The sequence below is a fragment of the Halyomorpha halys genome, unplaced genomic scaffold, assembly GCF_000696795.3.
Source record: "Halyomorpha halys isolate HHAL.00 unplaced genomic scaffold, Hhal_1.1 Scaffold697.1, whole genome shotgun sequence".
Taxonomy (NCBI): domain Eukaryota; kingdom Metazoa; phylum Arthropoda; class Insecta; order Hemiptera; family Pentatomidae; genus Halyomorpha; species Halyomorpha halys.
The window spans coordinates 421451-435981 of NW_027108775.1; the positions used below are offsets into that span (position 1 = coordinate 421451).

General features: G+C 38.1%; 1 protein-coding gene across 1 annotated transcript in view; it reads left to right on the forward strand.

Annotated features, from left to right (window-relative positions):
- Positions 1 to 14531, forward strand: part of pyd (polychaetoid) — a gene marked incomplete in the record, with an annotated part of 191643 nt that overhangs the window by 120010 nt on the left and 57102 nt on the right. Inside the window, 5 exon segments of the mRNA XM_067047106.1 lie at positions 3794 to 3966; positions 10651 to 10838; positions 11444 to 11683; positions 13984 to 14235; positions 14376 to 14439. Of these exon segments, the coding sequence (XP_066903207.1) occupies positions 3794 to 3966; positions 10651 to 10838; positions 11444 to 11683; positions 13984 to 14235; positions 14376 to 14439 (917 nt within the window).

The window sequence follows — 14531 nt, forward strand, 5'->3', positions numbered from 1 at the left end:
CCAACTTAATTTATGATCAAATATAAGGCCTAGAAATTTATGATGGTTTTTGTGAGGAATTGGTCAATTTCTTAGATGTAGTATTGGAGGGAAAGGCGTATTTCTTTTTCGACTAAAGTGAAGACATGCAGTTTTTTTTGTGGAAATTTGTAAGCCAATAGATGTAGACCAGTGATTAATTCTGTCGATGGCTTCTTGCAATTTATTTTTAATGATATTAATGTTCTCCGACCTGCAAACAATCGCTAAGTCATCAGCAAACAGTAAAGATTTGACGCCTCAATCCTTAAGTATTTCACTGTTTGCAAGAGAAGATCTTGAGCTACTTCACAGTGGTTGAGGTTAAGTTGTAGGATCCTTATTTTGTAAGTTTTTTCAGCCTCCTTTGCTCTTGCAGGACATGATGTAATGCTGGGCATTTATTTCCACCACAAGAGTGCTCCTTCGCCACATTTGTGACAACACTTGGTCCTGTCAGGACCCTGGCATCTTCTGGCCAAGTGTCCCAATTCCCAACACCGGAAACAGCGAAGGAGTCGAACCTTCTCCCGGATTCGGGTAATCACTAGACCCACTCTGATCTTACCTTCCGTGATAGCCTTCCGCACCAGCCTTCCGCGCGATTAGAACCGGTAGAGCAACCACTGCTGTCTGTGTGCCAGCATCGATCGTACTGCTGTAGGTTGTATCTGTTTTCCTTCTAAAAGAGCTGTAAGAGCTTCGGCAACCTCTTCCTTTGTATTGAGGGCATCCTAGTCCCTAATTTCAATCAGTGACTCTTGTGTCCACGCCCTAATTTGAGCGTCATTTCCTAGTCCACCTTCAAGAGTGCGCTTCATGGTCTCCAGTAGGGATGCGACATCGATAAAAAAACATTTTTCAACATCGATATTTTTTTAACCATTTCTGTAACATAAAGACTGTTCTAAAGACTACGCATGCTCCGGCCAGTCAGAAGTGCTTTTCCAATCAACCAATAGGACATGAAATCCAAAAAACCTCAATGTTTTAAAATATAGTTGCTTACAATACATTACCCAAAAAACATCGATGTTTTTGAACAACTATTTCAGAAACATAAGGTCTGTTCCAACGATCACACATTCTACGGCCTGTCAGAAGTAGGTTTTGGAACTAAGAATCCGATATCGACAACAAAAAACATTAATATTTTTAAAATATCATTGCTTACAATACATTACACAAAATACATCGATGTTTTTGAATATCCATTTGAAGAACATAAGGTCTGCTACAAGGATCACGCATTCTACGGCCTGTCAGAAGTGGTTTTTGAAACTAAGAATCCGACATCGACTACAAAAAACATCGATGTTCTAAAATCTCGTTGGTTACAATACATTACTCAAAATACATCGATGTTTTTGAACAACTATTTCAGAAACATAAGGTCTGTTCCAACGATCCCGCGTCCTACGGCCTGTAAGAAGTGGTTTTTGAAACTAAGAATCTGACATCCACAACAAAAACCATCGATGTTTTTAAAATATCGTTACTTACAATGCATTACCCAAAAACATTGATGTTTTTTTAGTCGTCGTCGGATTCTTTGTTTCAAAAAGCACTTCTTACAGGCCGTAGGACGCGGCATCGTTGGAACAGACCTTATGTTTCTTAAATAGTTGTTCAAAAACATCGATGTATTTTGAGTAATGTATTGTAACCAACGAGATTTTAGAACATCGATGTTTTTTGTAGTCGATGTCGGATTCTTAGTTTCAAAAACCACTTCTGACAGGCCTTAGAATACGGGATCATTGGAACAGACTTTATGTTTCTGTAATAGTTTTTTTGCAAAAACCACTTCCGACTGGCCGGACTATACGTCGTCGTTGGAACAGACCTTGAGTTACTGAAATGGTTGTTCAAAAACATCGATGTATTTTTGGCAAAGATTTATATGCAATGGTATTTTAATATTGAGCAAAGATATTCTAAAACATCGTTGTTTTTCTAGTCGTAATTTATCTCTATCTAACAACATAGCGTGAAGGTTGAAGGTACTTTATTATTCGACCAAATTGTTGATAGGAATCTATTTATACTGTAAATTTTTGGTTTTCATTTAGTTACTTTTGGGGGAAAAAAAATGAAAAATTGGGAAAAACAACGATGTTTAGAAAACATCGGCTTAAAAAGACATCGATGCTTGGTGGTTGTGGGCGCTTTCACTTCTTAGTGTCCTTTTTCCTTCTAGAAACTCTTTGCCACTGATCATCTTTGGGGGGGTTTATGATCTTCCACGTGCTGCTGGCGGACTCCAGTAGGGATGTCGAGGGTACTGGCTGTTCAGTTTGCCTTATTACCCTTCCTTTCTTTGGTGCCTTCGACTTATTTTTAGTCGCTGCCATCTGCGTTCTCTCTTCCTGGAGTCCAGCATGTAAAGAAGGAGACACCTCAACTTCTCTCTAGGTAGGGGCGTGTCTTGTAGAGTGACCTTCATTGTCGGACTTCCAACGTCCGCTTTTACACTCTCCGTTGTTTATTCCCTCAGTTTGATCTCCAGTGCCTCTAGGTAGTTTTGTATCCTACATGCATACTCCCTTATTTCTCCATGTACATTATGTCTTTGCTGGATATACTTCTGTAGACCATCAACCACTCCAGCCAGCTTCGTCCACTCTTGACAATATTCCAAACATGTAGCTTTGAATGCCACAGTAGCCAAGTTGACAACCACTGCAGCTCTGCGGTCGTTTGATGACGACGTCTGGGAGCCCGCTTGCTCGCTCTCGTCAGACGCCGGTACTGGGGATCCTACCCCCTGCACCGTAAGACTAATATCCTGCTCTTGCATTGCATATATTTAATTTGCATTTTATACCTTCTGCCAGGTTTAATACACCCGCCTCTAACTTGAGAAACAGACGCTGACCAGTGCGCCGCTTATTCTAGGAACCGTCGCGCCTAGATTTGAGTCTAGTTTTGGTCCACCCCGAGTATTTTATTTCCCCGGTTCCCGCCATATCTGGTGAGAATCCCCCTATCCGCCACCTGGGGAGGCGCCCGATGGAAGATTAGCAACTCCACTCGTGTGTGTGTGTTAATACATGGTAACTACAATTTTTCATGAATTGCATTTTTTGGCATCATCGGCTTTTTCATGACTGATTTCATATATTATTGGAAAAGTTGTTAAGAAAATATGTTTTTTTAATACAAAAAGGTTTATAATAATTTACGGTAAGTGGCTATTAGAAGGTAAACTATTCTAATTAACTAACAATTATTCATTGTAAAAGTTTTTAGTTTTGCAGTTACCATGTTTTACGACCGAACGCTTGGTTGATAAAAAATGGCAAAAAAAAAAATTAAAAAAGAAAAGAAATCTCAAAGTCTCACCCCATTTTACGATACTGGTGCTTATGAAATTTGTCTAAAATTTAATTAAATTTAATCCTCTTCCTCATCCCCTCTTCATATAAACATAAATCAACAAATTTATATATGTCAACTTCGACGCACACATACAGTGACGAAAATTTAGGAAGAGAATCTATTTCACCTAAATGGAATTAATGAAACCTTAAATTTTTCTTCATTTAAAATCTCTCCCTACCAATTGAGAGATTTTAAAGTTGTTTGTTCTTGCTGTACAACACAGATATTCCATCATGATTAGTAAAGTATGTAATATTTATTTACTTATTTTTATTGAGTATAAATTATTGAATTATGTTTTAATCTCTAGCATTTTTTTTCTCACTCATTTTTAAGGCTACTACCTATTATGTGCTGTTTGATGTATTATAACTTTCATTTTTTTTTCCAGGGCTCTGAAAGGGTTGTGTGGGAAATTCATCAAGTTAGCTTAAATAGAGTTCCTGGGTATGGTTTTGGAATTGCTGTTAGTGGTGGTCGAGACAACCCTCATTTTACAAATGGCGATCCATCAATTGCTATTTCAGATGTACTGAAGGCTGGACCTGCAGAAGGAAAACTGCTGTAAATTTATATATTTTATCTCAATTGAAAATATTTATCATGCTAATGCTTGATTTTTCCCATTAAATTTATACTATTAGTATTAACGATTCACCAGTTTTAATATACACCAGATTGGCGTAAATCGAGCACGCTCTCACACACACATGTTTAATATTATTTTCATTAATGATAATTGCTAAAAAACTGAAATTTAAGTCTTCAACAACCAACACTTATTGATAAAAAACACAACTTATGATGTACTAAAAATATGTTTCTAGTTTTCTCTATGTATTTTTACTGCTTTTAACAGATATTTCCCAACTAATTTATCTTGACTTAAGCACACCAAACATATACTGACTTTATTTCACTTTGGACTGCACTATGATAATTTCTCTAATTGGTATCCTTATTCACTTACGGTTATACTTTTCACCCTTTACAGACTGTAAAGACCTTATACTTACAAAGGTATTGCCAGTTTGACAGCACACGAAAAACTGACCTCCCTGGAAAGAGATAGTATTTGTATATTTTTTCAATTTTACTTGTTATTGTATGAATATTGAATAGAACATGATAGTTTGTAACTTAAATATTTTTTTAAACATCTTCTCAATTTAGATGTAAATGTTTACCTTCATGACTCCTAATTTAGGGAACGACTCTCAGTTGAATCATATAAGTGAACATTTAAATGTTTTATATGTTTACAGTTAACAAATATACAAGATATAACACCCATCCTTTTAATAAAGTCAGTACTATATTTCCTTTTAACTGTCTTGACCTTATTAAGAATTAGAAACTAATATAATATAAACAAAATTACGTCGACATTTTAATTTTAATAAAATCCTTATATCATTTTTAAATTGATTTAATGATATTAATATTAACATTTAACATTTTTATTATTAATAATAAACATTTTTCTCTCGGCGATACTTGAATAGTGCCGAAACCAGAGAACGAGTTGGTTGAAAGTTATTTTTTGAATTGAAAAAAGAAAAACAAATCTTTCCTTTCTTACTTGTTCTTTCGCAATATAACGGAAAGTTTGCCGGGGTTCTCCTTGCCCCGTATAACCAAATAACGGAGAAAATGAGAGAGACAGTGAATGTCGAAGAAGCCAAGGGAAGAATGGGTTTCCTGGCTACAATCCTCAATCTGCAGTTGTCCAAAGAAACGGGAAGAAAAGATTGCCTACCGAGTGGAAAATCTTTTGTCGAGTGCGCCCAAGAGATAATACATGTCAGCGCTAGGGAAGAGGAATGGATCTTGAAGAACGAGTATGGACGAGGATTTTGTACAATCGGGCTAATACTACTCCGGCGCCCTAGAGAAGAAGAGAGAACAAGGATAGCGCTGAACAGAGACCGAAGACCAGGGAAGCAAAATCCAGAACCAGCAGCCGGCGAAAGGACCGCAATTGTCATTTATGCGGCAGAGCTGGGCACCTGGTGGCTCAGTGTTTCCAAACTCAGTGCTTCGAGTGTGGAAACGCGAGACACATAGTTAGACAATGTCCCTATGTGTACCGTAGGTAGGCATCGGGCCCGGTGAAACCGATGGAAGTCAACGCCCAGAGTCTAAGGTGAAGAAGAGAACAGCAAAGAAGAAATGATTCCGCAAGCGAGTCCACAGAAGCTTCGGAAGCCTCCGAAACGGAATTAGAGAGAGGACAGAGAACCAGGAAGAACCTTCTGAGACGTACCGAGGAAGAGGAAAGAACCCGAAAGGAGATGTGAAGGGAGTCCAGAGGTTGTCGGGAACATTGAACTATTACAGAATCACATTTGTGCCATAAAGGGCGTAGTACCACGTCCCACTCAACAATCTACTGAAAAAAGGCCGAAAAGTGATAATCACTCCAATGGTGGAAGACAACATCAGGCAGTGTATGGAGAAACTGCAGCGGAAGCCGGTGCAAGTCTTGCATTTCCAGACTTTACTCCCCAATTTACTATCACAACAGACGCGAGTGAATACGGAGCGGTGTTGTCTTAGGGGGATGAAGGGAGAGATCGCCCTGTGGGGCACTGTTGTAGAAAATTGGTATTATTATTTGGTTTGTAAATAAAACAGTAGATGGCGACACTATGACACTGTGGGGAACAAAGAAACAGACATGATGTTTCTTTGTTCTGAGCATAGTCGGTCATGGCGTCTATTAACGGAAACATACACTCTTTGTATTTGTTTATAAAACCTTCCCTAAATTCCACAACAAACTGGTAGCAAAGCGTAGTTTAGTGCGTGAGAGGTTAAGTCTAGTAATTTACGTATATTGACGGATACGTAAGCTTTGATTTAATTTAGGATAAACCGCCAAAATCAAGGACAATGACACCACAGTATTCAGCTTTGAAAAGCTTGCTGCAGAAAATTACAAGATCTAGTCGATGAAGATGGAAGCGTACTTAGAAGCAAAGAACTTACAGAAGAAATTGTGGAAAAAGATCCGCCAATTGAAGAAGATGCTGCTTGGAAAAGAAAAAACAAACAGGTACTCTCCACCATTATTTTAACGGTTAGTGACGATATATTGCCATTAATTAGAGGTGGAAATTGTGAAAACAAAAGTTTAGGAAAAATTAAAAGAAAGGTTTGAGGACGTTCCAGAGAAAAAAGTGATTGATTTAATGTTTGACCTTGCCAAAATTACGAAAAACGGTGGTGAGACATTGGATGAATATCTTATGAGGTTAAATTCCACAACAGGTACGCCAGTAGACGCCTGAAGGAGACGGAAACGAGATACAGCTCACTGGAATGAGAGCTCATGTGGATAGTGTGGGCTGTTGACTATTTTAGGCCCTATGTGTTTAGCAGAAGGTTTAGAGTACACACTGACCCCAGGCCAATAATTATATATAAACCAGGAAAAGAAACTGTAGTAGCTAATTGGTTGTCACAAGCAATAATAGTAAATGCAGTAGAGGAGGAGGTTGAGGAACCGTCCGGTGTCATGAGACGTGTTTTTGCGGGACTGGACGCCTAGAGAGGAAGAACAGAATGAAGGGGGAGAAGGTGATAGGGAAGGTACGATAGTACGAGGTTACCATCCTCTGAGATACAGCAGTTGTTACACGTTAGTCTCATCCTATCTAGTCATCTTTCTTGTCAACTAACTTACCTTTATAAACTGAACACGCATTGTCGAGGCCTTTTGGACGAGCATAATAATCAAGAAGCTAACCCACCTCGCCACCCTTTTGGAAGAAGAAGAACAACGAGAAGTCACCCTAACGTATCATCAGAGTAAGACTAATCACCGCGGAATCCCTGAGACTATGCAGGCCTTAAACAGAGGATACCTTTGGTGGTGGTGAGAAAGACTGTATCGGAGGTTGTAGGAAGCTGCGATGTTTGCCTACGCACTAAATACGACATAAATTCGCCTAAAGAAATACAGGAGAAGAAACCTACCACAGATGCACCGCTCAAAGATTTACAAATTGACACATTTACATGGAAGGGGTACAAATGGGACCATGATTTACCTCTTCATTAAAGCGGCAATGGTGGTCTACGTGCAGGACAGGTCTTCGGAAGTAGTATTGGTAGCTCTCCGCTTGTGGTTCCAATTCTACGGAGTCCCGGATCGCATCTCATCAGATTCAGACCGGAACCAGAATTTGACAATACCATGATTCGAAAGGAAATTTACTTAATATGGCATCTTAACACACCAAGGCACCCCAAGAGTAGAGGAGGCATAGAGCGGCTTCATGGCACGTTGAGTGACCATCTTCGATTATATCAGGTCGACCAGGAGTTAAAACCAGACATTTCGTGCCTACCCACCGTTACAGTGATAGACTCAGTCTGCTTCCTGCTAGTTACTAGGAGAACTTCGGTCTTGTGATCTGCAAGTTGCAGGCCTACCGAAGACAGCCAAACGCGGACCGTCGCAACAGCCTGGTTAGCGATGAGGGTAACTTCTTCCAAGTACTTCGCGGCAACTACAACTGCAACGTCATCTGCGAATCCAACAACTGTGGCTCCCTCCGGCAATGTCAATTTAAAGATAGCGTCGTACATGACGTTCCACAGAAGGGGGCCTAATACCGAGCCCTGTGGGACACCACCAGTCACCTTGTATCTCCTTTGGCCAATGTCTGAAGAATAAAACAAAACTCTATCTTTAAAGTAGTCAGTGAGTATTCTCATAAGATAGGCTGGCACCGCTATTATACAGGTCCATCTTGCAGTGTTAAAGGCATTCTTAACATCTAGCGTGATGATTGCTGCATAACACTTAGCACCTCTCCTCCACCTTGCTCCTGCAATTGCTGTACGGGCCATCTCGACTACCAATCCAACAGGATCGCTCTTTACGAAATCCGAATTGAGCTCGCGAGAGGCCATTAACTCCCTCCGTGAACTCTTGTAGCCGGAGGGAAAGGATTTTATCAAATGCCTTACCCATAGTATCCAATAAGCAAATTGGACGATAGGTTGACGGGTGCTCCAGTCTTCCCTTACTCTTTGGAATAAGTACGAGGCGCTGTCTCTTCCAAGGTTTCGGGATTGAACATTCACGAATACAAGAACTGAAGAGATCGATGAAAAGTTCTGGCCTTTTCCTGAGAGCCACCTTCAGGACCACATTCGGAATTCCGTCCAATCCTGGTGCCTTGCCATGTTGTAGGCCCGAGGCGATGTCCTCTAATTCTTCCTGCGTGATTTGTGGAAAACACGTTATATATGTATTGTCTATACATTCAGTAGTATTCGCCTGTTCAGGGAATAGTGTTCTGACAATACTGTCTACAACATTTGATCTCGTGGGGAGCTACATCGTGCCATTACAAAGTTTCTTAAGCGCTATTTTGTAAGGTCTACCCCATGGGTCTGCATCAACCTCATCACAGAGTTCTCTCCAGCACTGTCGTTTGCTTTCTTTAATGGCTTGTCGGAGGTTCCTTCTAGCACTCTTGAACTCTTCTTGAAGCACAGAAAACTCCGGTAGACGTCTCGCTCGCTGGTAACGTCTTCTTGCTTGGTTGCCGTCAATGGTATCCGTCCACCAGTACACTGAGGAATGATGATTTCTAGGCCTTGAACGGGTCATAGCTGCATCACAAGCTCCAGATATAAAAGAGGTTAGTGTACGCGCCTTTTCCTCGGCTGACCCTCTTAATTCACACTCGTCCTCTAGCATTAAAGTGAACGCGGCGCCATCGAATGTCTTTGTGTTCCAGCTGTTGGTTCTCCATCGAGAACTGTTCTTTCTTGTAGACGTATCCAGTGTGATCAATATAGCCTGGTGGTCACTATTTGTATAAAGTCCACAAACCTTCCAAGTTGCGATCCGGTGCAGGCGACCACTCACAAACGTCAAATCGATGATGGATGATCTTCCAGCTCTTGTGAATGTCGGGTTCGTTCCGGTGTTCATTAGGAGCATATCACTCATTTGTGCGAAAGCTTCGAGGAGAACTTCACCACGTCGATTTGTTAACCTACTTCCCCATTCAGTTGCCCATGCATTGAAATCACCTGCTATGATAGCTGGTTTATGGCAACTAGCCTCTAAGGCAATGCGATCCAACAAATTCGCAAAGTCTTCTATTGTGATGCTGGGATAGGCGTAGCAGCTAAAAATATACATGTCATTGATCTTCACCCATACAAAGCCGGAGTGCAATGTAGTATTCACTTCCTGAATAGCTTGGGAATTACAGGCACACACAGCAGCTTTACCACTCACATCGGATACCCACGAGTTTCCATCTAGATTTTTATATTGTTCGTGTTGTTTCTTCCTAGATCTCTTTCGCACTTCTTGCCATAGCTCCTCCTGCTGTTCTCCACGCTGAACTGTATAAGATCTCTGAAGGTGATCTGCATTATGATGCACCACTGGTGCATTGGGTTGTGCAATTTTCTTCTTGTTTGCAGTGTTCTTCCTTTTATCGCCTGTTAATGAAGGTGTGGTTACTGTTCCTTCTGATTTAACAGCATTCTTCCTAGGTGAATTTACCTCCTTCGTGTGTGTGTGTGTGTGTGTGTGTGTGTGTGTGTGTGCGTGTGCGTGTGCGTGTGCGTGTGCGTGTGCGTGTGCGTGTGCGTGTGCGTGTGCGTGTGCGTGTGGGTGTGCGCGTGTGCGTGTGCTTGTGCGTGTGCGTGTGTGTGTGCTCGTGCGTGTGCGTGTGCTCGTGCGTGCGTGTGTGTAGAGAGAGAGAGATATATATGTACAGAACCCAATAAAGCCAATCTGTTACAGAAGTTCAAGGGTGTCATGTCTTATACATTTTTTCTCTTCTTTTTTTTTAACATTTTGCTCTCCCTGATACTTAAGTATATATAATATTCATTTGTAATGAATGGTGACTGTAAATTAGGAATGAAAACTTCATTAACACTCATAATATGTATTAAATAGCTAAACATTTCAAGTCATATTATTCGGTTAAGAAGTTGACATATCATCAATTTTAACTCATAAATCACAGGCATGGCCTCCTTGTTAGAGCCAGGATTCAGTAATAGATAATGAGTTTGTTAGTTAAATATAAAAAGATAATCTTTTTAATTTGAAAAATTTCATAAATCTTTGAAATTCTCTACTTTTTTCAATTAACTTCCCTAACAATATGTGGTATGTTATGTACTGCAGATTATATAAATTTAGAAGTTCTGAATTTTAAAAAAATGTTTTAATAAAGTTTCATTTTCTTATAATTTTAGGGTTAATGACAGAATTATGAGTGCAAATGGTGTCTCTCTTGAAGGCGTTGAATATGCAACTGCTGTTCAAGTTTTAAGAGACAGTGGTAACACAGTACAACTTACAGTTAGGAGAAGGATTGTTTTGCCTACCTCACCAGAGCCACAAACTATTAGGGTACAAATATCAAAAAGTAGGAAAAAAGATGGTATGTATTTTATATATTCAACAATATAATACATTTTTAAATACCTAAAGAAAAAAAATAATAAATTAAAAAACCTGTACCACTTCAGCCCATGAAACGTTTTGGGTTCAGTAGTTTGTAAGGAAGTACCGTTTGTAGCTCTATGGTTAAACAAGGAGTTCTTTTGCCTCAATCTTCAGGTTTTTCCCTTATTTAAAGAGTATCCATTTTTTTAGAGGCTGGATATGCCCCAAAGGAGTATCCATACTTTTAGATTCAGAATCACCATTAAAGTGGAAGAACTGATGTACAGGAACTTTTTGCCTAAATTTTAATTTTAATTTAATATAAGTTCATGCTCAAGTTTGCTGATTCTGCTGGCTGAATAGTCATTTAATCTCTTATCAATTTTATGCGTTAATACACTATTTATTGTAATATTCTCATGGATCTTAATTGTATTCTTGTTTTCTTTTTTATGATGCAGATATAGTAATACAAAAATATTTGAACGTTACTTGGTTTCTTTGTAAATTTTGTTGTATAAATAATAGTAATTAAAAATATAAAATTTTATCATCTAAATACATTATTTATTTAAGATGTTACATTCCTTTTTGTTTTAGATTTTGGAATCATTTTGGGGTCCAGGCTATATGTCAAAGATGCTGGAACAAAATTGGATGGAAATACATTACAAGAGGGTGATGTTCTTTTAAAAATAAATAATCATTCAACAGATGGTATGACTTTAAAAGAGGCCAAAAAAGTAATAGATAATTGTAAAGAAAAACTCAATCTTTTAATTAGAAGGGAATGGCCTAAAACCAGTTACCCAGCTGAATCAACTGCATTACAAACAAAAGGTTTGTTAATATTATATTTATTATACTAACAACCCAAACACACACACAATTTCTTTCCCAAGCATTGGGAAAGTGAGGTAGATAATCAGTTTCACTATTGGGGAGTTTGATATCTTATTCAAGCCTTCTATTAGATATCTAGGGATGCAGATTGACACCAAACTTCATGTTTGATGAACACTTGCACAAAGCTAGCACCAGCGCAGTGTAAATAAATAATGCATTAGCTGGGATTATGCCAAATGTTGGTGGACCAGGGAAAAATCAGAGAATGTAGAGTGCTGAAGCAGTCTACGCAGTGCAAATGAGCAGAAGGCTCAGAACCCAAGAGCGAGAAAGGAGAGGTCAGGTAATGACTTAGATTTCTAGAAAAGAAGTAGGTACATAGCCCTTCTGCCCCATGAAGTAATGCTTGACAGTGGTTCCATGGGTTGGTAAAGAAGAATTAGGGGGTGATTTTGGTGAGTAGGAATCTCATACTGTTGTAAGACTTTTTTTATTATTGCACCTTGTCTTATATGAAAGATTTTTCCCTTAACCACAAAAAAAAGAAGAGAAAAACACATTTCTCTCCCATTCTTCCCTTGAATGGCCAGGTCAGGGATTAAAATGAGGAATTCAGTGGTTATCAAGTGGTCCTCCTGGCTTCCATAGAGCTTTCTCTGCACCTCAGTTGGAGTGGGCTACATCAATTTCCTTTGCTCAGAAAAAAGCTTGCACGTTTGGAGAATGTGCTTAGCATTTTGCTCACCTTCTCTACACTGGCAGAGAGAATTAGATCCAATATGGAATTCTTGGAAAAGATGGGCTCTGAGACTTTTTTTTTTATTTAATACCAGATCAGCCTGGTGGGCATTACATGGTTAATATAAGTTACATTTGTTTTTTTAATAGTTGATTATGGGAGGGGGGGGTATAATCTCGTACAAAAGACACCCTAGATACAACATTGTAATAAAAAAAATTATGATAAAATAAATTGATAAAAATTATAATCTTGATAAGAGAGAAAATAAAATAAAATGACAACATTCGTAAACAATTGCCCTCTAATGGGAATACAAAAATTAATTTGAAAAAAAGGACAAAGAGAAAATAAATAAAATTCTCCTAAAATGTATGACCGTTAGCAAGTTTTACTCATTAAATGATATTAATATTATAAATATATTAGCAAGAATGACAAATAGGAGAAAATTATATGTCATATATAGGTTTTTTGTTATGAACAGCCTGAAGATGGGGGAAATCTCCCGAAACGTTGCTGATGATATGAAATAAAACTATTGTATTTTAATAAGGAAGAATTTGTCTCATTCACTAAATCCATTTTAATAAAATAAAAGTTATGTCAATAATAGAAATGATAACTACAGAATTTATAATAGGATGTAGTTTTTGGTTTTAAGTAGGATTTTTTATTCAGAATAGTATATAACATCGCTAACCTTGCGTAGGTTTGATTTAGTTTGAAGTTGTTATGGTGATTCCTAGATATCTTACTGTTTCACTGGCAGGATTCCATTTCACATTTATACCTTTGAGGATTAGTTCTGGTGGGTCTTGTCTTTTATGGACTTCAGAAGCAAACTTTGAGATGTACAAAATGCTTTGCTGCTTTATTCAGCTAGTATTTCTTTCTGCTACCCTTTTTTTTGAAAGGGATGAACATCTGGACAAAGTGATATAGAACAAAGTGCTATGGATTCCCACCGGGTAAGTAGAGCTCCCTTACTTGGATTCCTCCCTTACTCACTTCTATACTACCAGTGGTAAACTCCCCCTGGTTGTGGAATCAGGGCCGGAGACAAGTGCTTGGCTACTGACCTTACTAGCAAGTTTAAAAAAAGAATGGCCTCCAAATCATTCAATGGAATGTGTGAGAAATTTTAGTTACCAATAATCATTCTGTTTGGTGTAGCACAGTGTGGATACGGCTTAAGATAAGTATGTTACTCACTCATGAATTATATCCTTCTTATTAACTACCAAGGCTCTCTTGGAAAACCGGCTGTGAACTCTTGAACTAGATACATAACACAATCACAGAAAAAATTTTACTTCAGAAATAAAATTTTTAATCTTAAAATATTTTTAGTATGGAGAAGACGGTCAGGGGTCATCTTTAAAATATTTTTCTTTTATGTAAAATGTTTTTAGTACTTGCAAAAAACGAATTTACAATAATATATTGATTAATTTAAATATAATTAAGTTTAATTCATCCAAATTTTGATAGCTATTACTCTATATAAAGTAGTCCATAACACTACCATTAAAATATTTTTTTATATTTTTAGATGGAAGCTATGTAGAAAATGTTAATAACTATTCATCCCAAAATGTTTATGTTCAGCCTCCTACTAGGCTACAAATAGATGATAAGAATAACTTAGCACCTCGCGGAAGATCAAGAGGTCCACTCTTAGATTCTAGTTCATTAGGACAAGTTGACAGACCAACCACACCTCCTAACCATGGTCATTTAAGAAGTCGCAGTGGAATAGAAGAATTACCTGATCCCCCAAGACCTCCTCCTCCAAGATGTCAAGGTTTACGCTTCTTTTTAAATTATCTTTAGCTTTTTATTTAATTGTTTTTAAATGTCAATATGGTTATATACAAAAATTATTAGTTTGATTGTAAATATTTACTTTAAATTAATACAGTTAAGCAATATTCTCTGTTTTAGACTACTACAGTAGCTCAAGACAGCTATATGAGGAAGAATCACTGCACCACAGAAAACAGCCTATGTAAGATATTTGTCTTTAACAGTTTGTTATTGAAAAAGTTATAATTAAAAGAAAATATTTGTAATTAGCACTTGATTAATACCCACACATTT